The sequence below is a fragment of the Thunnus thynnus genome, chromosome 5 (genome assembly GCF_963924715.1).
Source record: "Thunnus thynnus chromosome 5, fThuThy2.1, whole genome shotgun sequence".
Taxonomy (NCBI): domain Eukaryota; kingdom Metazoa; phylum Chordata; class Actinopteri; order Scombriformes; family Scombridae; genus Thunnus; species Thunnus thynnus.
Window position 1 is genome coordinate 29,195,687 of NC_089521.1, and position 23,755 is coordinate 29,219,441.

Here is a 23,755-nt window from a genome sequence, read left to right on the forward strand (position 1 = left end):
CAAAAACATCCATGTGCAGGGACCAATTACACCCAGGAGCAACGAGTCCTTCTTTAACATTCAAATAAACATATGCATCATGAATACTTAACATAAAACTATGAAAATGGATTATCCCACACTTTTTTGCATGTAGAGAACAATCTCCACCAGCAAAAAAGGCTCCAGCTTCAAGTGAATTTCTTTAAAATTTCAGTCCAAAGGCAAACTTTGTTCTATCAGTGGGGTATATATCCTCAAGTCTAAATACACCGGAATGCTCACAGTTTGCGACCCCACCCTTGGGACCGTGTTTCTTTGAACATTTTTACATAATGGAGCTCATATTGATTTTTGTTTTGAACTAGAGGGAAGAGTTTGAATAGGAAGTGCTAATATTTTAATCCTGCATTCCCAAGACGGAGAGATACTCGGCAAAGAGAAAAACACAAACAAACAAGATTTGTTTCTTTCATAAGAAAAAAAAAAAGTTGGAGAAAAGTTGTTTTAATAAAAAATAAAAAAAATAATAAAAAAAGCAGATGGTACATTTCCACAGAGAAAATGTAGCCTATCCCCACCAGTGCATCTGCACTGTATGGGGTATTTATGGTGGAGTAATACTCTTGCACTTTATTCTAACAATGCTTTCTCCCTCTGTCTTAATAAGTCGTTCTTGAGTCTGACATGTAACTGACAAGTTATCAATTGTGCCGCTTGGAGAAGTTTTTCAGAAAAGTCTTCAAAATACACCATCATCTTGTGATGAACCAGAAACCGACTGGAAGTTTGCAAACATGGACCTATATCGATTTTCACATGAAGACTGAATTATTTCTCCCACGTCTCTTTCAGAGTCTGAAATTTGATATAAAGTCACTTCGCTTTCTGCACTCTAATTCATACAAGCAGCCAGAGACCCCTTACTTATACGGAGAGTGATACCCTTTGCCATGGGCCACTCAAACAGTAATGCGTTCTTTTAGATTAGCCTGTCAGGTACAATGTAATTGACTGGGGAGATTAAAAAGAAGATATCACAGTGCATTATTGATTCGCATGTGAAGAGGGTCACATGTACCACAGTTTATCAGCACCTCAGCAGACAGCCTGGGAATGGGAGACTTTTTATAAAACCCTCCAGGGACAAAGGGTAAGGATTAAAGGGTTGCACACAGTCAATTGTTTTCAAGTTTCCATCACACTCTATTCCCATTCTCATACCCACTATTGCTGGCACTATATTAAAAAATGGTATGTCTGGTATAATACAACAGACACTCAAATGCACATAAGAGGGCTTGTGGGTGGAAGATTGCCAGATTGAATCCCAAAACTGCCCATCAAGATGTCCCTCAGCAGACAAAGACAAGAAAACAAGACTAGAGTCTACAGCCAGACTAGCAATTCTGTGAGGCTGTACTAAAGCTAAATGCAAATGCCAGCATGCTAACATGCACACAATGGGAATGCTAACATGCTGATGTTTAGCAGATATGATGTTTGCCATGATGACAGTTTTGCATGCATACTAATATTTGCTAATTCACACTGAACACCAAGTACAGCTATGGCTGTAATGCTGATCAGCAGGTATTTGCTGAGGAGTTGAGGGGTCACCAAAGTGATTACAGTTCATCCTGAGGGAACATGAACGTTTGTACAAGATATCATGCCAACCCATCCAAAGGTTGTTGAAACATTTTACTCAAAACCACAAACCTCATGGTGGTGTTAGAGAAAAGGCCAAAGGATCATTTGAGTCATTGGGATACATCATCTGGGAACCGTGAATGTCTGTATATTGAGACACTGGATAAGTGAGAACTTCTGCCTGTTGGTGGCGCTAAAGAAACTGCACAGCTTAAAATGTTAAATGTAGCACCACTGGCCCCAGATAAATGATATTTCATCCATACTGTGTATTTGTAGGCCTGTATGACAATAAAGTTGACAATAAAGTTCTCTTGAGTCTTGAGGAAAAGTCAGGGGATCACAATAATCTTTAGACTTCATCCTCTGGGGGCCATGAATGCCAAATTCTAAAAGGTAAAAAGGACACCTTCAGATCTTCTAGCATCAATCTGTGATCTTCAATTTATTCCAGGGGTTATTTTTGAATAAACTGCCTCAGTTTTTTGCCCACTTCCCCAAATTCTTCTTTGTGTACTTGTGTTCCAGTTAGTTCCCTCAACAACCCTCAGATATGTTTTGTAAAGTTGTGTAGGCGGTTGGACATCAAGCAATAGCAGAGTTTTTGCAGTAATGAACAATCAATAGTCATGTGCATCACTCAAAACGCTTTCTTCAGTCAGGGCTCAGGAGCACAGAAGCTTTATTGTTTTTTCTCATTTGTTATTCATTTTGTTAACTATAACCTCTACATCATTCAATATTTAATGACAAGATTTTGTCCTTGTTTTTGCTTATTTATTTTAATTTTATCAGCATAGTCAACAGTCCACGTCAGTCTGGTGGGCATACTGGATGACCCGCCGCCGGGAAGTGGCCTCACCGTATTAAGGTTATATTTTAATGATATTTTTAACATTTCTCAACACAAAAACACCAAAGTGTCCTTGATAACTCAACAGTATGAAAGGTTAATGTTAGGAACATCAGTTTTAATTATTTCTCCTTCGATTCTGAGAAATAAAGGGGTTTTTTGTCAGTTTTTGATATTGGTAGGCTAAAGAAGTGCATTGTGTTTGTGGGTGACTTGGATTTTGGGTTGTCTGCCATCAGTGGCCTTCATTCCATTTCAAATTGCCAATGCACGCTGCAAATCAAATCCAAGAGCCACTATCTCTGTCAAGAAAAGGTGTTTTATAGCCTGTGATTGTAAAATTATTTCTTTTAAATTTATTATTTCAAAGAATATGTGTCTGAGGATATTTAATATGAAATCATCTTTCTTAAAACATAGAGTCTTCCTCAATCAATATTGAGCCACATCATCAAGTAAAGCACTCCAACTGCTTAGGCTGGCCCGGAGGCTCTGTGTGTGTGTGTGTGTGTGTGTGTGTGTGTGTGTGTGTGTGTGTGTGTGTGTGCATCAAATCTTGAACCATGGCCATATTAATGGGATGAAGACAGGGTTATCAAACTGGACTTTACATTTCACATCCCTCATCCCTGCACTTGTCACTTTCCTGTATTTCATCAAACTGGACTTTACATTGTGCATTACATTAAACCTTTACTGTTACATAATTCACTTATTCATTACATTTGATTTTTGCTCATCACATTTCATACACTTCATTTCTTTGTCCATAGCACAGTCTGTATTTCCTTTGTACAGTCAATATTTCATTTTAAGTTTTATATCCCATTTCAAAAATATTACTATTCCATTCTGTAAATAGATTTTAAAATTAAAATTTCATTTTAATATGCCTTTGTTTATTTCATTATTCTTCTTCTTATTATTATTATTATTACCTTACTTTTGTCTATTTTTATTCTTCTGTGTAGCGTTATTTGGGAGCAAACATCAAGAACTCTTTGTATGCTTGCACTGGCTAATAAACAGATTTCATGCTGACATAAAATCCCAAACCCAAGAATCATAAAGATAAAAAAAAATATCCAGGGTTATGTAAATAATAGCCTATGCTTGAATGAGAACGGCTTTGTCTTTTCAGCCCTAACCATAACCCTAACCCCAACCCTAATCCTAACCCTAACCCCAACCCAAGCACTTCAGGCCTTCCTCCAAGACAGTAGTAATGCCCTAGATTATCAGCAGTATTGTAATCTCTGAAGGTGACTCATTTCGGTCAGTATTTCCACTATAAATAAAAGACAAACAAACAAAAAAGTTTCATTTTATATATTGGGCCTGTAAAATGCTCTCGGAAACTAAGCCTGGGATGGCTTGTGTCCATGAAATGGACAAAAATTAAAACTTTGTTGTAGAGCTTAACCAAATACATCGTTGGAAAGATCTTGACCTGGAGAGTAACATATGTCCGTATGAAGATTCTACATGGCTCCTGCTTTGAAATACTGACCTTTGAACCTTAACCTCGGTGCATGTTTAAAGGCTTATAATTCAGCAATGAAAGGGGCTGCAGACATGGGACCAACTGAAGTGACTTCAGCTATCATGTGAGTATAGTCAATGACTGGGGGTGATGTCAACTATGGGTAAAATATGGGGTGGTTTGTAGGCTACTACACAACAACAAAATGAAATGTACATTGCCAATCTGTTTTTTTTTTTAAAATAATGTTAAAATTCTCTACTGTGGCTTTTTCCAGCTGGTCCTAGTGCTCATTGGCCAACAGTGCAAGGCTTTGGCTGTACTAGGCTTCTCTCAAGTGTGAATTTTGTATAAAGATAGAAATCACAGCATGCAGCACGCTGAGAAAACCCTTTCCTGGATAAATAGAGGCTCTGAAATGTGTGAGAGAGGTCACACACATCTCAGGGGAAGAGCAAAGGAGTATTTCATTCATATTTCCTCAGAAGGTCATAGATGAATGCATATAGGAGCAAGTTAAAGGTGAAGCAGGTATAAATAGCCGGTGTGGAAAGGTACAAAGCATGAACTTGTTGTTCCCAAGATGTTTATGTAACTATGGCAAAGACACAGTAGTACACCAATAACTAAATCTGTGATCCAGCTTTAGTTATTGGCAGTCTTCTGACAGAATCTTCCCGCTGTGAAATAGAAGACATCTTGGCATACAGCTACCAGAAATTGTAAAGGAATTACAACAAAATTCATGACTTGCTTTTCTGTTTGCCAAAAAAACCCCAAAAACCTTCTGTATGAAAATGGTTCGTATTTCACTTTTCTCTCTTTTAAACTATCAGATATTCCTTATCCCTCATTCATCTTTGCAACAGCTCGAGCTTTGCATCAGCTCACTCAAGCTGATTCCCAACAAAAATTGGTAAAAAAAAAAAAAAACAACAACAAACAAACAAAATAAAAACCTTATACTGTGGCTGTCACTGAGCAATAAATGTGTCTTTGGAAAAGGTCACAAGTCCCCCTTTGCGAGTCTTAGACAGTACCTTGTTCTTTCAAAGTTTGACGCTTACGGTATGAGACATCTTTACTCAGAGTTTAGACTGAAGAGATAACCCCATTCATCTGCTTTTACTCAACATGCAGATTTTATGTCCTTGTAAATCATTAGCTCTTTATTTATAGCAGCAGAAACCTTTCTATGATGACAGCAAATGTTTCTTAAGTAGAACAAAGTGAAAGAGAATGATCGCTGCCAAACCTGTGGATAATGCTGAAGCATCGTACTGCAGCAGAAGGATTAACCCCTGGGTGGAAAATCAAACAGGACAAGACAGAAAGTTGTACTGTATGTAAGTGTTTCATCACATTTATCTGTGCTGTCAGTATCACTATATGGAAAATCTCTGTGGCAACAAAATATTTTTTAAAGCCTCTCAGGCTCTCTTTTTTCAGTCTTTATACAAATACAGCCGTAACTTTTTGTGTACAACTGAGTGCAACATTATAAGGGCCTTTGGGGAGACACTGTCCATCCGACTGCGTTCCCTTTTCCCCATTTGTATTACTCATACAAAAAACACAAAGCTCCTGGAGAGAGATCAGGGAGGAAGCCGTGTGATGCAGCCAGGAAGGGCTGCAGGAGGAGGCTATGACGGCAGGTTTTGGTCAGACGACAGCACAAACTAGATTGTTTCTACTATACTGAACTTTTAAATCTTGAAAGAAGGCATTTTTTTTAAATCTCTATTTTGGGTTTTTTTCACACCCCAAAACTGAGCTTTACAAAAACTGTCACCAAAGGGAATGAAACTGAAAACGCCAGCCCTACATTTCAATGTGGACAGGGGAAAACTGAGCTTTTCAAAAACATTGACATAAGCCATTTCTGTCACAGTTGGTGGCACTGTGACAGTCGAGGAGACGTGCATTTTCACTCCATATACAATGGTCGTCTTCTGAAGGCAAAAATGTTTATAGCTGTTCTGATGTTCTCATGTGTTTATGTCATGTTAACAAATAGCATTTATTTTCTGTCTGCTGAGACATCTAATAACTAAAATACAAAAAAACATGTAAAAGAGAAGAAATAAATCAATGAGTTGTATTAAAAAACAGTAAGTGATAATGGAGAGCAGAAGGGGACAGAAAGGTTTATAACACACTGAGACTCCCACTTCTTACCAGATGTTGGGCTGTGATGCACAATTTTGTTGTTTGCCAAATGAAAGAGGACAGCAAGGAGGAGATTGCCATTTAACCATTTTCCTGTTGAGCTTGAAGGTTTTCCTGTTGTTCAGTCATCTTAGTGTGGATGAAGGTCTTTATGAAAACAGCCTGAAAGCGGTACTGCGGATGTACTTCATTTTTCACACATAAATGGGCCATTCCGCCGAATTTGTGCCTTTTCCCTCCCCAGGACATTACATGCATGAATATGCATGAAAAGTATCTGTATAATACATTATGTTATCAAGCAAAGTGTCCCGCACTTTGTCCTAATTTTAATTTGAAGATACATCATGTAAAACCTTAATAAAAACTACCTAGAACAAAAAATAGGATTTTCGCCCATCCCCATTCTCTAACACTACACTTCACCATGAAATATAATAATTAGAATCCTTCAGAAATCTTCTTTATTGTGTGACTCTATTTCCCATTTAGACATGAAATACATTTTCCTATTGGAAAATTCATAGTATGTTAGTTAAAATACACATTTTAGTCGTGTCACCAGGTTCTCAGTCCTGTTACCCTGACACACCCCCCCCTCTAAAAATTTGGGACATTCTATGGGTCACATGATCAATAGGAAGTAACATCATTTGAGTCTCCTGCAGGTCTCGGGAAGATCAAAAGTAAGTTCTCTCACTCTATTTTCTATATATTTGATCATATTGTAAGTATGACTGAGAATGTCAAGCTCAAGGTTCAGTCCTGTTACCTAAATTCTTTCTTTATGTTGTTTTTTTTAAAGATAGTTTTGGTAAACCAGTTGAAGGTGCTCGGGTGAAGTGTTCTCATGCTATTAGCATTGATGCCATGTGGCTACATTTCATGTATTTGCTGATGCTATGCTAAAAATTCAGTCCTTTTACTTTCAGTCCTGTTACTCATATGAAGTATTTTTCATTTAGAAACCTTGTAAAAATGAAATAAAATGGCCTGAGATTGACCATTACACAATTTGAATAGTTAAATGTGTGTTATTAGATACAGTGCTGAAAAAAGATAATGAATGAAGATTAATTTTGACATGCAAATGGCCCAAATGGTGTTTTAAGATTGAGCTCATTTCAAGTACTTTGACTGAGAGAACTACAGCCCAACTTTTGTTAGCCTACATCTTCCTTTGTAAGTTATCACACAGCTGAGGCTTCTATCTCTGAACTCTGCACAAATATCAGTATATGGAAGCAAGGTCCTCAGCTAATTAAATCTCTAATCACTTACTTTAAAAACACAAAATGAGGGGCTGAGCATAGTGTGAAGGTTGGTTGGTGGTTTAAATGAGGGCCAGTGGATTGGTATTTAATAAAGGCAGCTAATTGGGTCAACGATCTTTATCATCATAAAGCAATAAGAGATACCGCGAACCTGCAAGATGAAAGTTTTCCTCAAGGAAGAGTGGAGAACAATAAGGAGAGAGAGAGAGAAGAGAGAACATGATAGCGTTGTCAAGGGTACAGCATACAGGTGTTTTGTTTTGTCTGTGAGGTTTGAAGTCAGTCGTTATGATAGGGGAAGGTAATAGGATTTCTGAGAGATCCAGATGGAGAGTGCATCCTCATGGAAGATAGATCTACAGTGCAGCAGAAGTCCATGAACCCTTTTGATGTCTTCTATTTCAAGTGGAGGGATCATTCTGCCCTCTAGTGGAAAATTTAATGAACCATGTTTAAATTCAATTGAGTTTTATATTTCTCTCATACAATGGCTATGTTACCAAGTAAAACAAATAGTGCTCTGTTTCATCACTTTATCTATACTTCTTCATATTCCTACACAATTATGCATCACACAGTGTTACTTTTAGTAACCATGTGTCATTTTAATAAATCTCATTTTTTATTTAGTCTTTTTTTATACAGCATACACAGTACATGTGGCTTTAAGGGAGCAAAGGAAACATGGCAATAGATCAGTGGTTTGCAATTACAGACATTTAATTTACAGAGCACCATAGACTGATTTCACTGATTAGCTGTATTAGCATTAGTTTGAAACCTGGGAGTAATGTTTTAATATTTGCACTTCAGTCAACTTTCTTTCATATCCTCATATCTTTATATTTTGTGTCTGCCAATTCTAAAGACAAGGCTGAAAAGTATCTTTAAATATCCAAACTGAATAACACATTATGTTTTACAGATTAAATATAGAGTGCCGAGTTCAGATAATTCCCCAAAACCAGTTTATTTCTTGCTTCTTGCTTTTTTTGTATGTGTGGAAACTCATGTTTTCTTGGCAACAGTGCTGCAAAAAAGGAGGAGAAGTGGAGGGTTGATTAACTCGAAGTGCCAGGGGGAGTTTTTGGGCGTCGGAGGTGACGGAGGTCTCCAATTATTTTCCTGGCTGCATGGAGAAGAGGAGGTCATGACCCATGCCTTTCTCAGCAGACTGAGTGATGTGCTGCAGTTTGCCCTTGGCCTGGACAGATGCAGCTCCTGGCAGTTGTGGATGAAGTAAATATGAAGTCAGTTAGAGCTCCTCCAGACTGTGATTGGGTGTGGACAGTATATTTTCTTCAGCAGCAACATCAACACAGAGACTGCAGGGAGGATGAGGCTGTATTGTAAACAGAAGGTCATGAGTTCGAGCCTCCTGATGACCAATAAAGTGATCAGAGGTCATGCGCTCACTCTTGTGAGGAAGTTGAGTATGAACTTTGATTTTCAAAAACTGTATAAAATGCAAAATAATGTGTCTCACTTAAAAGTTATGGTAACCAGAACCCTGAAAAAATATATTTAATTCTTTTCTGCACATGATTTATAACAACCTATTGATTCCTTGGAATTAAACATAAAAACATTTTTTAAAAATAGGGAAACTTAGATTTAAGTCCTTCTGGATATACAGTATATGGCATTCAGGTTGTTTCAATTTTTTTACTCTATAACTTTCATATATACAAGTGAATGATCTGCCTGTCTTGTTTCACAATACTTACACTTTCTATGAGATTCTGGGGAAAAGGGGATACAAGGAATCAATAGACACATTAAATTATGCACAACGCTTAGTTTTGTATTGGAATTTTTGTCTTTATGGCATATTGTATAACATATGAAGTACTTCAAAGTTCCATGTCAAAATTAATGGAAATATATGCATAATCTGAGGAATGGGAATCACTCTTTGAATCATACTAATTGAAATCATATTCGCTGTTATTTTGGTCATTGTCAACCTAGACTTTATGAAGAAATCCTGAAAAATGCATTGGATTTATCATTCTAACAGTATAGAATCAGTATTATCAGTAATAACATTATTTTATTTTTTAACATTAGCATCATTTAACATCTGTTTAACATGAGAGCAGTCCTTTAACTGTTTACATACATATCAAAATAAATATTTAAAAGCATATTTTAAAATGTTTGGAGCCACCAAAGGCCACATATTATCCACATGGAAGTGAAGTGAAATGTCTCAGAGCCATATGGCCAAATGAAAATAAATAATGTCGGAAAAACACCCAGTATGGAGCCTGTATCACGAAAATGAATTGTCAAAATCAAAGATGTAGTTTTTTTCCTAAAAGAATTTCAGTCCATATTATATATAGGTTTGTTCACACCTACTTCATATGAATGTGTCTATTTTAACAGACTGTAATAATGGTATAATTGAGCATATAATTAGTATTAATTAAACGCCTTTATCTCCATTAATATAAGCAGATCACCAATATCTTTTTCCTGCACTGCAGATGTTAAATTATATGTCAATCAACTAAAGGAAGCGGTCCCTTTTTGTTTAAGGACGCCTCCCATTGGATGATATGTGGTAAAGGAAACGCCTTAAAAGCTAACTCTTCTTTCTGATTGGTCAGAAATGACATGGCAACAAAAGAAGTGACCAATGCAAATTGGTGACTTTTCTGCCCCCGTAAGTCAGCAAGCTTTTGAGCTCTCTACCAGCTAAACAAGCCAGGCAGCAAGCAGGGGATTGATGTGTGTGTTTGTGCGGTCATCTTTCTGCTTTTAGATCTCCTGCTATCCGTCGGAGAAAAAAAACCCGCTCTTCTCTTACAACTGTCTTATTTCTTCTTTGGTAGTCACACAACAATATAAAACTGAAGTTGCTTTGGTAAAGGTAAGATTTTTTCTCCCCGACAAAACCTGCACCGGTTTATCCAAAATGGCTTCTGCTAGCTAGCGAGCTAAAATACCAACGTCTAACATCAGCTTGCTTAAGCTAACTATAGCATATTAGCTCAAGAGCCGGCAGTTAGCCTAGCATACCGATGGCTCAGCTGATTTACATTCAAGTAGAAAATGGCGTCGTCGCCTAGCTACTGTATAACCAGTATTTACAGGAAAATAACTGATGGCATCGTTTGAATGTCAGCGTACGTGACAGATGTTTTCATCAGATATGACTCGGTTCAAAATCACTTCTAAACTGGCCTGAAACCCTTAGTTAAGCCTCAGCCATGATGGGATGGCGATGCAAGCACTGCCGACTGGAAACGTTAGCGGCTAACCACGCTGCCCTGCCCCGTTCCCCTGCTTAACGGTGTAACGTTAACTTTGCAGGCTAGCTTAGCCCTGTTTTCGATCAGAATATCAAAACCAACAGCAAAGCAAACATCTCGGATGAAGTAGTAGCTGTGTTCCAATGTTACTGTAAACATTTATGCACAACCGATTCAACCTTTTTTGTAAACAGTGCAAAACATATTGTACTCAGATGTGATTAACATCTTAACCGATGTCGTGACGTAGCTAGCAAGCTAACCTATGGATTTTAGCATCCTAGTCAGCTAAATTGGTTAACGTTAGCCGGTTAGCTGACGCACCTCTGCTTTGTTATAGCAGAGCAGAGATTTCTACGTTTCGGCATATGTTTTCATCGTGCCGAATAAGATGATAACAACAAGCAGCTAAACCATTCGCAGTGTGTAACCTGTCGTGTTTATAGTTTGCCTCGATATCTTATCTTAAATGGCCTATATCAAAGACTGTTTATCAAGCTAAATTGGGTGTCTGACGTTGTCTGAAGATAATGAAAGATAACTCATAACGTTCTGTTTAATGTCTGATTCATGCCGTTACAGCTAATGATGTATGCCTATGAATATGTCTTGTCACCCCCCCACCCCACTCTGTTACTAATTGCATTCCCTTTTTCTCTTCCCCAGCGCCGTTTTCCCCATCCCCTCCTATTATTCTTATTCTTTTGAGTATTCTTCATTGTCAAGCCGCCAAAGTGGAGAGTGTGATTGCAGAAGGGGGTGCTTCTCGTTTCAGGTAAGCTTGAGCAGGAAATGCCAACATACCAACAATACCCACCCACCCCCCATCCACCCTCAAATCATGGTTAGCCCTCTGCTAGCATTTTGGGCAGGAACTTCCGGTCTTTAGAACAAAGCAGGATGCGGGAAGGCTCAAAATGGCTGTCAGACACTTCTCTTTGTGCAGCCTTTTAAAAAGGGGGGGTTGGGTGGATGTAATGAGCCTTGGGAGAATTTCTTTCCCGTTGGTTGTGTAGTTGTGGTGGTGGCACACACCCATTTGACAGTATACAGTCACTGTCAACAAGATTCCTCTCTTCCCTTGAATTCATTTCTCAAATGTCAAAACCGAGACTTCAGTTATTTGTAACATCGCAGCATGAAAAGAGCGACCTTGGTTATATCTATGTAAGATACAGCATTGTCCAAACTCAAGGCTACATGAAGATTAGCTTTAGCTGTGTCCTGCTCAGTTAAGTGAATGGTGAGCACGCTATCACCTCTTAGATGTACTGCTTTTGGTGTTGCTCCTTATCAGTGTACACATTGTCATTCCTGAAGCCGCACTGTCTGGCTTTCTTACGACTGATAGTGACAGTCACTTGAAAACACATCATGCAGTGTTTATTCATGTAGCTGTTAGCCAGACCAAGCCATTCAGTTTCCACTCTTTTTTTTTAAACTCTATTGATTTGCAGAGAAATGACCGGTTACGACAGATCGGATTGTATTCTTAGAGATTAGTTTCTTATTGTGCATTTTTTGGGGTTTGTTTTTAGAGTGTAAATTCAGCTCATTTGTAAGCAAGGGCTCTTGTTCCTCAGTGTCTCTTTCAATTTGAATCATCAGTCAAGGAGCCCCAGAGTCTAATCCCATTTTCAGTCAAGTCACTGCACTTTTTTTCTTTTTTTTTTCTTCTCAAGCTGCGTCATTGTACACAGAAACACAGGGCAAAAGCATTGTAAGCAAACAAAAAAACAACTTTAAAAAACAGTTTTGTCTCAAAATTACCCAACTATAAAACTAACCAATGGAAACAGAGAAGGATGATGGAAATACAGGGCAGAGTGAATGCAGTGTGGCGTGACCCATTTCCATTTGTTGTTCTGATGCTCTCAGTACTGAAGGGTAGTGAAGTCATCTAGATTACCTTTAAACCAGGCGATGGTACAACCTCCTCTACTGCCACTCAGTGTGATAACTCTTCAGCTCAAAGATCTGTTAACAGCAGAACAGACACTCCGTTGTGCACCAGGATTTTATTACCGATCTATGACCAGGATGCACACGTTTGATTTGACTGTGTGGAAATGTGATGTTTTCACATGTCGTGATGAATAAAGGGAATGAATGTCTTACATGTAATAAAATGAGATGTAACATGTTGTATGTTATACAAGTTTAGTGAAGGAAATCTGCTCTGTATGTGTGCTGACCTGCACTGTAAATGGACAGCAGCCATAAATACCATTTTCATACTTGTAGGTAAGCTGTATCGAAGAGGAAACATCAGTAATAATGTGGAGTAATTGTAAAAACAAGAAAATCAATAGACAAGAAAAAGCAGGAATGACAAGCCAATTCCATATACAGTTTAAACTGGCGAGTATATATCCAGTATAGTCCTTGTAAAGATACATCTTCTGCATCGTTTGCATGTACTTAACGGGTTCCTCCTCCTTGTGTTTGCTCCTGCAGTGCTTCTTCGGGGGGAGGAGGTGGTAGGGGTGCACCTCAGCACTATCCCAAGACTGTCGGCAACAGGTATGTCATCCAGTGTTTTTTGTTTGTTTTAGAGTATACATAATGTGTAGTGATTTATTTATTAGCCTCATGGAAGCAGTGACTATTGTAAATAATTACCTCCATACAGAGAAGGCGGACTAGACTAAACTCTGTTGATTATAAATTACAGGAAACTTTAATTTGAATACCCAGAAGTCCTGTAACCTGTCAGACAACTGCAGATAGCCAACTTATGTTTATCAAGCAGGCAGTTTACAACAAAGGGTAAAAAAGAATGAAGGTGTTTACAGCTGTAACATCGGTGCTGCAGTGCTCACTCTAAAAAATAGATTTGTTACTGCTTGTGGGTTGAAAAGTAAAGTAGTAGTAGGCCTGGTAGAGCAGCATTTAGAGTGTGCGGTTGTTGTTGTGTTGTAAGAAATTAGGTCTTGTCAGGACAATAACTAGATTACAAAGGTATTCATGTATGTTTCTGTAACAGCCACAATGCCATCAGATACCGTCGCATCACACTCAATCTCTCTGTCTGTGCGTCTACAGCGAGTTCCTGGGGAAAACCCCAGGGCAAAGCGTTCAGAGATGGGTTCCTTCACGAAGCACTAGACGAGATGTCAACTCCAGCAACGAAAAAGAGCGACACGATGCAATCTTCAGGAAAGTGAGGGGGTAAGGTTCAAGCCTGTGTGCATATTTGAAGAGTTAATTATCCATCCTCAGGGTACAAAACACCTTATTGTTACCTCTCACGTTTTAGACCTTTCATCCAGTCTCACCTGGATTTAGTGTGCAACAGTTCTGGTCTCTTTTGGCCTTTTAAGTTGGTGTTGTTGTTGTTTTTGTTTTTTTGACCCAGTCTTCTTTAAACTGCAGTACGGAGCAGCAGAAAGTTTATTGATTACGTCTTGATATTTCTACTCTTCCTCTATTGGTAATCCAATCCTTCATGTGCAGGTAATTTTGTGAGTGTAATCAGGTCAGAGTGGGACAGAGTGTTGAATTGCTGAATTTCTGCAGTCATTAAGATGGCATGTGCTTCGCTAAGAGCACTTAAGCCTCTGTTCCCCCTCTGTGTCAGGTGATGTTTACAAGTACAAAAGATGAAGAGATGACAGTGTTTCCCTCAGGAATGTAGGCTAACTGGTGGCCACCACAGGAAGTAGACGTTGAGCTGTGCAGTCTCAGTTTGGACAAATAAACAACTGCACACGTTTGTATGTACAGTAATTAAGTCAGATTTAGAGCAAATGTGTGCTGTTTTTCCATTTATTTATACTGTTTAAAAAAAGGTTTGGCCATGACAAAATTGGCGAGTTATAAATTAAATCATTATGATCCATACTGAGCTGCAACCTCTGGATTTCTCCGCTCCTCTCGCTAATATATCTTTTGAAATTAATGATCAGAAAATCAGTGTATTTAACATTAACTCATCGACTGACAGGATGCTTTACACTTAATAAGGGCAAAGCCAGACAAGAACGAAGGAGCTAATGTGGATAACGAGACAGTAATGATAATTAATAGCTCTGTCGCACCGACTCACAACAAACAAGTGAAACTGCAGCTTTCTTCAGAAGTGCGAAGGATGACTGATCAGCTGATGGACAACTTTTGAAAGACTACAACTCAAAGCTTTATAAAACAATCATTCATTTATCAGTTAAGCAGGTTTGACTGAACATTAGTTTAAAATGACCACTTAAGCTTGGAACCAGCTCAGAATGAAGACATCTGTGACAACTGTAATATTATTATAAAATGATGGAATGAAATGATCCTAAGAAACTCTTGACATGTTGCTGTATTGTAACTGTACAAATGGAAGAACCTAGCTGATAACACAGCGTCATGCCATCCTCCTTGATCTCGCACAATCATGCTGACTTCCTGCCCCTCCCTTCCCCTCTTTTTTTTTATTATTTGCTTTGTTTATTCATTCTCTCAGCATACTCAACAAACTCACGCCTGAGAAGTTTGACAAGCTATGCCTTGAGCTCCTGAACGTGGGCGTAGATTCAAAACTCGTCCTTAAAGGAATCATCTTGCTGGTAAGTGTGTGCTTTTCTTTTTTCTTTAGTACTCTGCTAAATGGAAAATTTATTCATCCATTCTTGGCAGCCTGCTCTCGGTGACTCATACCTATACACTACATGTTTTAATGACCTGAGTGGTCCCTCTCTGCTTTCTTCCTTCTCTCCCCCCTCCTTCTCTCTTTCTCTGTGGTTCAGATTGTAGACAAAGCCCTAGAAGAGCCGAAGTATAGCTCGCTCTATGCTCAGCTATGTCTGCGCTTGGCAGAGGACGCACCAAACTTTGATGGCCCTTCATCTGAGATCCAAACATCCCAAAAGCAGAGCACAGTAAGTATGGCTCTTCACATTCTGCTGGACAGTTCAATACACTTGTTAAGTATTTTTTTTTCTCCTTTTTTATATATCGCTAGTTCCTTTTTGTTTACTGCTGAGCAGGCTGTAATGAAGCCGTCGGCACCGCTCTTCTCTTGATAATAGCGAATGTGGGTTTTTTTTAATAATAGTTTTGTGGTTGTTAACACCTCCTTTTAACTGGAACATAAAAGGCAAATAGTTTTTTTTTGTGATTTATACTTCTAAAGAAACACTTCACTCTGACATTTCTTGTTAAGCTTCATCTAACTAATAGTTGTTTTTTCATCGTTCTTAGACCTTCAGAAGACTGCTGATTTCCAAGCTTCAAGATGAATTTGAAAACCGCACCAGAAATGTTGAAAGTAAGCTCATGTCTTTTGTGTATCTCTTTTAAACTCATTTCACCACCGCCGCCTGTCCGCCGCTAACCAGCTCTTTCTCCTCTTTCACTCCAGTCTATGACAAACATGACAACCCTCTTACTTCTGAGGAGGAGGAGCAGCGTGCCATCGCCAAGATCAAGATGCTTGGCAACATTAAATTCATCGGGGAACTTGGCAAACTCGACCTCATCCACGAATCTATCCTTCATAAGTGCATCAAAACAGTACGTGCAGACTCGCTTAGTTGAAATCCACTCGTGTCGTTTTCGGTAGACGTCTCTCTTTCTCGTTTGTAAAACAGAACCATCACTGTGTCGTCCTTCAACAGCACATACTGTACCTTGTATGACCCTCTTGCCTTCCTTCTCTCTTTTTTAATCTTTCCCGAAGCTTCTGGAAAAGAAGAAGAGAGTCCAGCTCAAGGATATGGGGGAGGATCTGGAGTGCCTCTGTCAGATAATGAGAACAGTGGGGCCGAGACTCGACCATGAGAAAGCAAAGGTAACGGCTCCGAGCTTTGATTTTTCTCGCTTAAACCGCAGCCATCTGGAGAGGCTGCGTGTTGCTTTGAGGTAGTGACGCCGGAGGGTCTTTGGAACAAAACACAACACGCAGGGACGATTCTTGAAGAAGACTCTGCATGTGTAGTTGTATTCAGAAGGAAAGCTTTAGCAAAGCACTTAGAATTTGTATATAAAACGATCAGGGTCATAAACACCAACCAAACACGGAGAATTCTTGGCTGGTTAGTGTCTTTTTTTCTCAATGCTGTTGTGGCCTCGTCTGGGTCAGCTGTGTCATTAGTTTCACAGAAAAGAAATGCCACCAAGTATAAATATCAGAACACTGACAACTGTAGCTTCAGTCTGTGCCTCTCACAGAGCCGCCGGTAGCGTTAGCAAGTCTGATAAGAGACACAAGAGAGGCGACATCGTGCTAATAACCCAAAGATTTATTCCTTTTCTGTGGCAGTAAACACAACCTGCCGATAAGTGTGCTATATTCAGAGCTTTACAAGATATTCAGCCCTCCTCTCTCTCTCTCTCTCTCTCTCTCTGTCTTCTCTCCCCAGTCTTTAATGGATCAGTACTTTGGCCGTATGCGATCCTTAATGAACAACAAGGACTTGCCCGCTAGGATCCGCTTCCTGCTGCAAGACACAGTGGAACTGCGAGAAAACAACTGGGTCCCCCGCAAGGCTTTCATCGACAACGGACCGAAGACGATTAACCAGATCCGTCAGGACGCAGTGAAAGTGAGTCCGGTCAAACAATCGCGCTCGCTGTTTAGATTGCCCACAGTTTTTTTTTTTGGATCGACAATGATATTGTCCGAGTAACGTCAGAAGGCTGGGCTGAGGCATTCATGTGTTAACGGGCTTGCTAAATAAACATGTGACATTATTACCCTCTCTCACAAGAGTACAAACATCCTTTTTAGTGAGGAGTGTGTGTGTCAGCAGGACAATCTAGTACGCACAGGATGTTATCAATTTTCTGGTTTGATTGCAATCATGTGGTCCAGTACGGAGGTCTTAAAAGCCTGAGTTAATGTCGAAGATTCAAATTTAGACCCATAATAAGATTAAATTCTGGGTTAGAATTGTATGAATCATGTCGTTCGACATTTTAATGACAGCTCTTGTCCGCATGTCCTCGTAGGATTTGGGTGTTTTCATCCCAGCACCCATGTCTCAGGGGATGAGAATGGACTTCTTCTTGGAAAGCCCCTTCATGCCCAACAGAATGAAACTGGACAGAGAGACTCTCGGGGGATTGGCCGACATGTTTGGACAGATGCCAGGTACGGGTTTCCTCTGTCTCTTGACCTATTTAGCCACATCTCATGTTTTCAGGGTTTGAAACGGGACTCACATTTTTATTCTTACCAGCGTTAAAAAAAGCTCTTTAGGTTTAAAATCTTGACCTTGAGGAAAAACACATTCGCCCTCTGTTTGTCTGTCACTAACCTCCTCTATGTGTCGTGCTTTCCCAGGCAGTGGGATTGGAACTGGCCCGGGGGTTATTCAGGATAGGTACTCGCCCACTATGGGACGCCATCGCACCAACCCGCTCTTCAACGGCCACGGAGGCCACATCGCCCCTCCGCCACAGTCACAGTTCGACATGGGGCCCAAGTCTTTTGTCAAGTCCAACCAGGTAATCTAGTTAACAGTGGAGATTAATGCTTTTCTCCAAATCCTCAGGTCAAATCTCTGTTTCATCCTCTCTGCCTGCATCTCATCATCCTCTACGCCCATGTGTCTCCGGACAGGTTCAGAACCAGCATTTCCTCAACCAGAACCAGAACCACATGGCCCAGCAGCAGGTCCAGTCCAAGGACATGCCTCCACGATTCAGCAAGAAAGGACAGCTCAATGCAGATGAGGTATTCATTACTACTTAAAGCGGGGCTGCACAATACGGGCATAACATTGTAGTTTAGTGTATGAATATGTAGTTATGGCCTGAACAGTGCAGTCCTACCTGCTGCTGTTCACCTTTCATGCCCAGTGATTATAAAAAGACGCGTTATTCTGAGGGGAAAACGCGCTACCAGTCTTTTCTCATGACTTTCACTCGTTCTTTCATCTCCTCCATCTTTCTGTCCTCCCTCCGCTCCCGCTCGTTCTGTCTCGCTCAAACTGGTAGCCGGTCCGCTGACTGCGATTATGAGATATGAGGGCATGACTCAAACTAATGCGTAGATACTGGATTTTTTAGAAAAGACACGTGATAAAACCTACTGACTGGTCTCTGGTCATGACACTTTGTGGTCCAGCAGATCAGCCTCAGGCCTGCTCAGTCATTCCTCCTCAACAAGAACCAGGTACCCAAGCTCCAGCCCCAGATCCCCACCATGATGCCTCCCAGCGCCCAGCCCCCACGCACTCAAACCCCTCCTCTGGGACAGGTAAGACCTCACACTTCACCTGATAGTTTGAAATGCATAAAACAGGACTGAAGTTTTGAGAGAAAGTACAATGGTTTTATGAAACTAGCACATGACAGAAAAAGCATTCAAATGTCAGTTTGTCAGTTGAGTTTTATCTGTGTAGTAATCACAAACTTTTGGTTTCAGCCTCCACAGCTTGGCCTGAAGACAAACCCTCCGCCTATCCAAGAGAAACCTCAGAAGACAAATAAGAAACCACCTCCTGCCAAGGAAGAACTGCTTAAGATGACGGTTGGTAAAACAATATAACTAAAGCTGCAACAAATAGACATTATAGGCCAAGTATTCTGATACTTGAATAATTGTTGAAGTCATCAGGCAGCCCTGACTGTAACACAGATATGGTTTGGCACAGTATGATCCCCAATGGATAAATAAAGATTACCTCAGTGTACTCGATACAGACAGCAGCAGTCGGTAAAACCAGAAAATGAGTCAGATCATCAGGGAATAAAAGCTGACTCATCTTTGCAAATTGTAGTTCATTATTGTCGTTGGCTTTTCCAATTAAATGCTTGTCATTTACACTTATCTGAAAGTAGCATTGTTAACCATATTGCAAAGCTCGCTACTCATAAGCATGTCTAATTACGCTGCTTTAATTTGTAGCTCGCCCAGTTAGCTTTTTTTAAATTCGTCACATGTTGATACACTCGCTTACTTTCAGCTCACTGTACTCTGATGATCCTGCTGACTAGACATGAGACTGAAAGCAGGAACCCGTTTGGCACATGTACACAGAATAGACGCTTGCACAAAGAGTTCATGTTTTATGCTGGATAATCAATTTCGCCACATCTTATTTTGGCTTCAGGAGGCGGTTATGACTGAGTACTTTAACAGTAAGAACCTGACCGAGGCTGTGGGCGGCGTGCGAGAGATGAAGGCTCCCAAGCATTTCCTGCCAGAGATGCTGAGTAAGATCATCGTGTGTTCCCTGGACCGTCCCGATGAGGACAAGGAGCACGCCAGCACTCTGATCCACATGCTACGCACTGAGGGCCTCATCACTGGAGAGAACTTCATGCAGGTGCGCACGGTGTTGTATCGTGGTTATCACGGTGGCTCAGTGGTTAACAAGAACATATTTGTCACAGATGAGCCTAGAAAGTCGCTGCGTCATCATTCACGCTTCGGCGTTTCCTCCCACTCCCTGCAGGCTTTCCTCAATGTCCTGGACCAGTGCCCTAAGATCGAGTTGGACGTGCCCCTGGTGAAGTCCTACCTGGCCCAGTTCGCGGCACGGGCCATCATCGCAGAGCTGGTGAGCGTGGCGGAGCTGGCTCACCCCCTGGAGAACGGAACCCACTTTCCCCTCTTCCTGCTCTGCCTGCAACAGACGGCCAAGCTGAAGGACCGGGAGTGGCTCACCGACCTCTTCCAGCAGAGCAAGGTCAACATGCAGAAGATGCTACCAGGTAAATCCCTCCTCTCCCAACATCCACCTCTCCCTTACCTGTTGTTCACAAAGCCTCAAAATCCAACTGATAAAATCTCAACAAACTTTTCTCACTGACCAAACAGTTGTTACTCTCGGGACCCTGCTGTGAATAACCGACTTCTTCTCGATTTGTAGAAATTGATCAGAACAAGGACCGCATGCTGGAGATCCTGGAGGGGAAGGGCCTGAGCTTCCTGTTCCCACTGCTGAAGCTAGAGAAGGAGCTGCTGAAGCAGATAAAGGCAGACCCCTCTCCACAGTCCATCTACAAGTGGATTAAAGACAACATCTCTCCCAAACTTCACACCGATAAAGGCTTTGTCAACATCCTCATGACCAGGTAAACATATCGAAGAGTTCTTTAAAATGTATATTAGACGTTCATGTCAGGCATGGAACGTTTAGTATCCACCTTTTTATTTCAAATTAAATGTCTTAAATCACTTTATTAGCTCTAAAAAGGTTGAAACTATTATCTGAACCTCTTGGCTTAGTTTGCAGGATGCTAAAAACATTTCACCATTAAAAACTGTTCTAAATTAACTCCCATGTTTGAGAGAGACAACATAGTAAGCATAAAGGAGGCTGAGATTATGGTGGTGTTCAGTGTGAATACCTCATACTAGTGATGTAAATACAAGGAAGTGCAACTGGATGTATCAGAAATACTTCAGACTTTGGTCTTGGCATGGAAAGGCCCTTTTGTTCACCACTGTCCTCCGGTCTTTTTTTCCCAGTTTCCTCCAGTACATCGCTCAGGAGCTGTGCATGGTGGAGGGCGACGATCAGCTGGCGGCCCCCTCCAAAGAGCAGCTGGAGCAGGAGAAACAGCTGCTGCTGGCCTTCAAGCCCGTCATGCAGAAGTTCCTGCATGACCATACCGAGCTGCAGGTCAGCGCCCTCTACGCCCTGCAGGTGCACTGCAACGCCAGTGGGTTCCCTAAAGGTACAGTCCCAACACCACCCTCCTCCACCACCCACCAAGACTCAAGACAGACTACTAGAGCTAGACCAGGAAGTTAGATCTGCTGTTATTGACCTAAGTAACAAGTATATTTCTTAAATTCTGCCCACTAAGGCATGCTGCTGCGCTACTTTGTCAACTTCTACGACATGGAGATCATTGAAGAAGAAGCCTTCCTTGCATGGAAAGAAGACATTACCCAAGAATTCCCTGGAAAAGGAAAAGCTTTATTCCAGGTACAGTGATCACATCACACTGAGTTCTCCATGAAGAACCACCACCCACTACAACCTCAATAATAAACATAAAGTAGAATGAATCACCTTTCTAGCAATGTCAACAAAAACTGAAAATGTAGATTCATAGAAGAAGAGTTTATGGCAGAGCTGTTGTATTAGATTGCACAGGTGTACCTAAGGAATTGGCCAGTGAGTGTATATGTACATAATATGTGTGTGTGTGTGTGTGTGTGTGTGCGCATATATATACATATAAATGCAAATGCATATATGTGCAACTTCTTCCTCTCAGGTCAACCAGTGGCTCACCTGGCTGGAGACCGCAGAGGAAGAGGAGTCTGAGGACGACGCAGATTGAGGAAACCAAGCAGAAGCATCATGGTGTAGAAGATCGACTTAATCTTTAACATTACACTCGCCTTTCCTTTTTATTAAACTCCATGCTTAAGTTAACCACTATCATGTGGCACTCAGCTGCTTCTGTCTCGCAAATATAAACCGAAAGCTTGTACCTGTAGGGCCTCATGTGTTACCACCCGTACCGTGACGATAGGCTGAGAAGCATCATTTGATCTGTTGCCTAATGGATGTTTGATTTTTTTTTTTTTTTTTTTTTTTGGGTCTGTGTCCTGATCAGCTACATGAATTCTGAAGTCTGGAGTGGCTCAACCATGTGGTTTTTTGTTGTTTTTTTTTTTTTTTGCTCTGACTGTGTTAGGTTTGTAACATTTTTTTTTTCCCCACTGTATTGCATGTTTTTCATTTCCACTCAACTTTTACTGATTTGAACTTCCTCTCCCCCCCCTCATAGGAAACGGCTTTATTTAAAAATGTGTAGGATTTTCCCCCCCCCCTCAATAAGTCAAATGAATAGTGATCTTCGCTAATGCTAGTTATAAGCATAGGACCGTTAACTAAAGGTCTCGTCAGTGATCTGCTTTGTGAACTTCATTTAGGGGCCTGGATTCCCTTCCATCATACTCGAAACAGCAGAGAGGGGGGTTTAAAATCACCAGAAAGGCTGCAGACTGATCAATGTGTTGAAAATCCTAAATATGTGACGTTCAGCCTTTTTGTTTTTAACAAAAAAAAAAAAAGAAAAAGGAAAAAAGGTATGATTGCAAAGGGGGGCCCACTGAAGTGAGAGCAAAGCATAAGCTGGCAAAACATTTCATAATGAATTAAGGTGTGTGTTTAGTCAACCTATGCTTACTAAAAAAAAAACAAACAAACTGTTTTCCGCTTCTTTTCTTAAAATAAAAGTGCTCTTCATAGTCGCTCATGATGAGCATATTACTCTTTTGTTTTCTCCCCCATCAGGAGATTCTCCCCTTTTTTTGTTATCTGTCCCTTATGTTGTCTATTATTACATGAGTGGTTGCAATACTCATCATCTTCCAAATGTTACCATATTTAAAAAACAAAACACACAAAACAAACTGTAATCATTGGTGTGCCGCCGTAACGTTTCAAAGTTGCCTGTGTTTCTACCTCTTAGTTAGATGGGCTTTTGTTTGTTTGTTTTTTTGTGCTGGGATAATGAAATCTTACTAAGAAGAACCTAGAGCCCAAGCAAATGCTGAAGTATTTGATTTACTCCTGGCCTAATTGCACAATAAATTTATTGATTGAAGCAGACTTTTCCTATGAAGCTTCACGTGGTTTACAAGTATTAATATTTAAGAGCGAAAGAAACGCACGTTTTTATTAATTAGACAGCCTGAGAAACGTACCTGTTGAAAGGCGGGATCCGGGAGTTTTCCTCTCTCGCCCAGAATTTGGAGTGACAGCGTGAATGTGGTCTGTTTTACTTCGAATGCTCGACAAAGGAAAATGGAAAATTTTAACGTTTTTTTTTTTTTTTTTTAAATTGGCGAAATGAAAGCAAACAATTTACATAAGTTGTATTTGACCTTCCCCTTTACTAAAATAAGTAACAGCTTAACAAAACGTATGAAATTACAAGAAACATCGACTTTTATCCAAGAACTGTGCTCACAAGCCATGTTTATGTATAAGGCAATGGATTCGGATCATATTAATTACTGTGCACCTATTGCTTTAATGTCAATAAAGTCCAGTTCATGAGCACCAAAATAATTTTTCACTTTTTTTTTATTTACCCAGCTTTTCTTTACATATTCTTACTTGGTATTAAAATGCTTCACACTCTGTCACACACATTAAAAAATCTGAGATGACCACAGTCT

The 23,755-nt window shown here is 40.2% G+C and overlaps 1 protein-coding gene and 1 non-coding gene across 2 annotated transcripts; both read left to right on the forward strand.

The window, feature by feature from the left end:
- Nucleotides 1-7,699: 7,699 nt before the first annotated feature.
- eif4g2b (eukaryotic translation initiation factor 4, gamma 2b) lies at nt 7,700-23,645 on the forward strand. The gene is made up of 21 exons (XM_067591077.1): nt 7,700-7,712; nt 11,338-11,446; nt 13,129-13,194; nt 13,717-13,842; nt 15,122-15,224; nt 15,405-15,536; nt 15,859-15,925; nt 16,019-16,170; nt 16,337-16,447; nt 17,019-17,201; nt 17,608-17,749; nt 17,942-18,105; nt 18,221-18,334; nt 18,731-18,859; nt 19,028-19,132; nt 19,716-19,931; nt 20,061-20,319; nt 20,478-20,682; nt 21,080-21,288; nt 21,421-21,542; nt 21,838-23,645. Exons 1-21 carry the CDS (start codon nt 7,700-7,702, stop codon nt 21,901-21,903), a joined length of 2,793 nt encoding a protein of 930 aa, XP_067447178.1. The 3' UTR covers nt 21,904-23,645.
- LOC137183875 (small nucleolar RNA SNORD97) lies at nt 18,452-18,634 on the forward strand. The gene has a single exon (XR_010928572.1). It is a non-coding gene; the product is annotated as a small nucleolar RNA SNORD97 (small nucleolar RNA).
- Nucleotides 23,646-23,755: the final 110 nt, after the last annotated feature.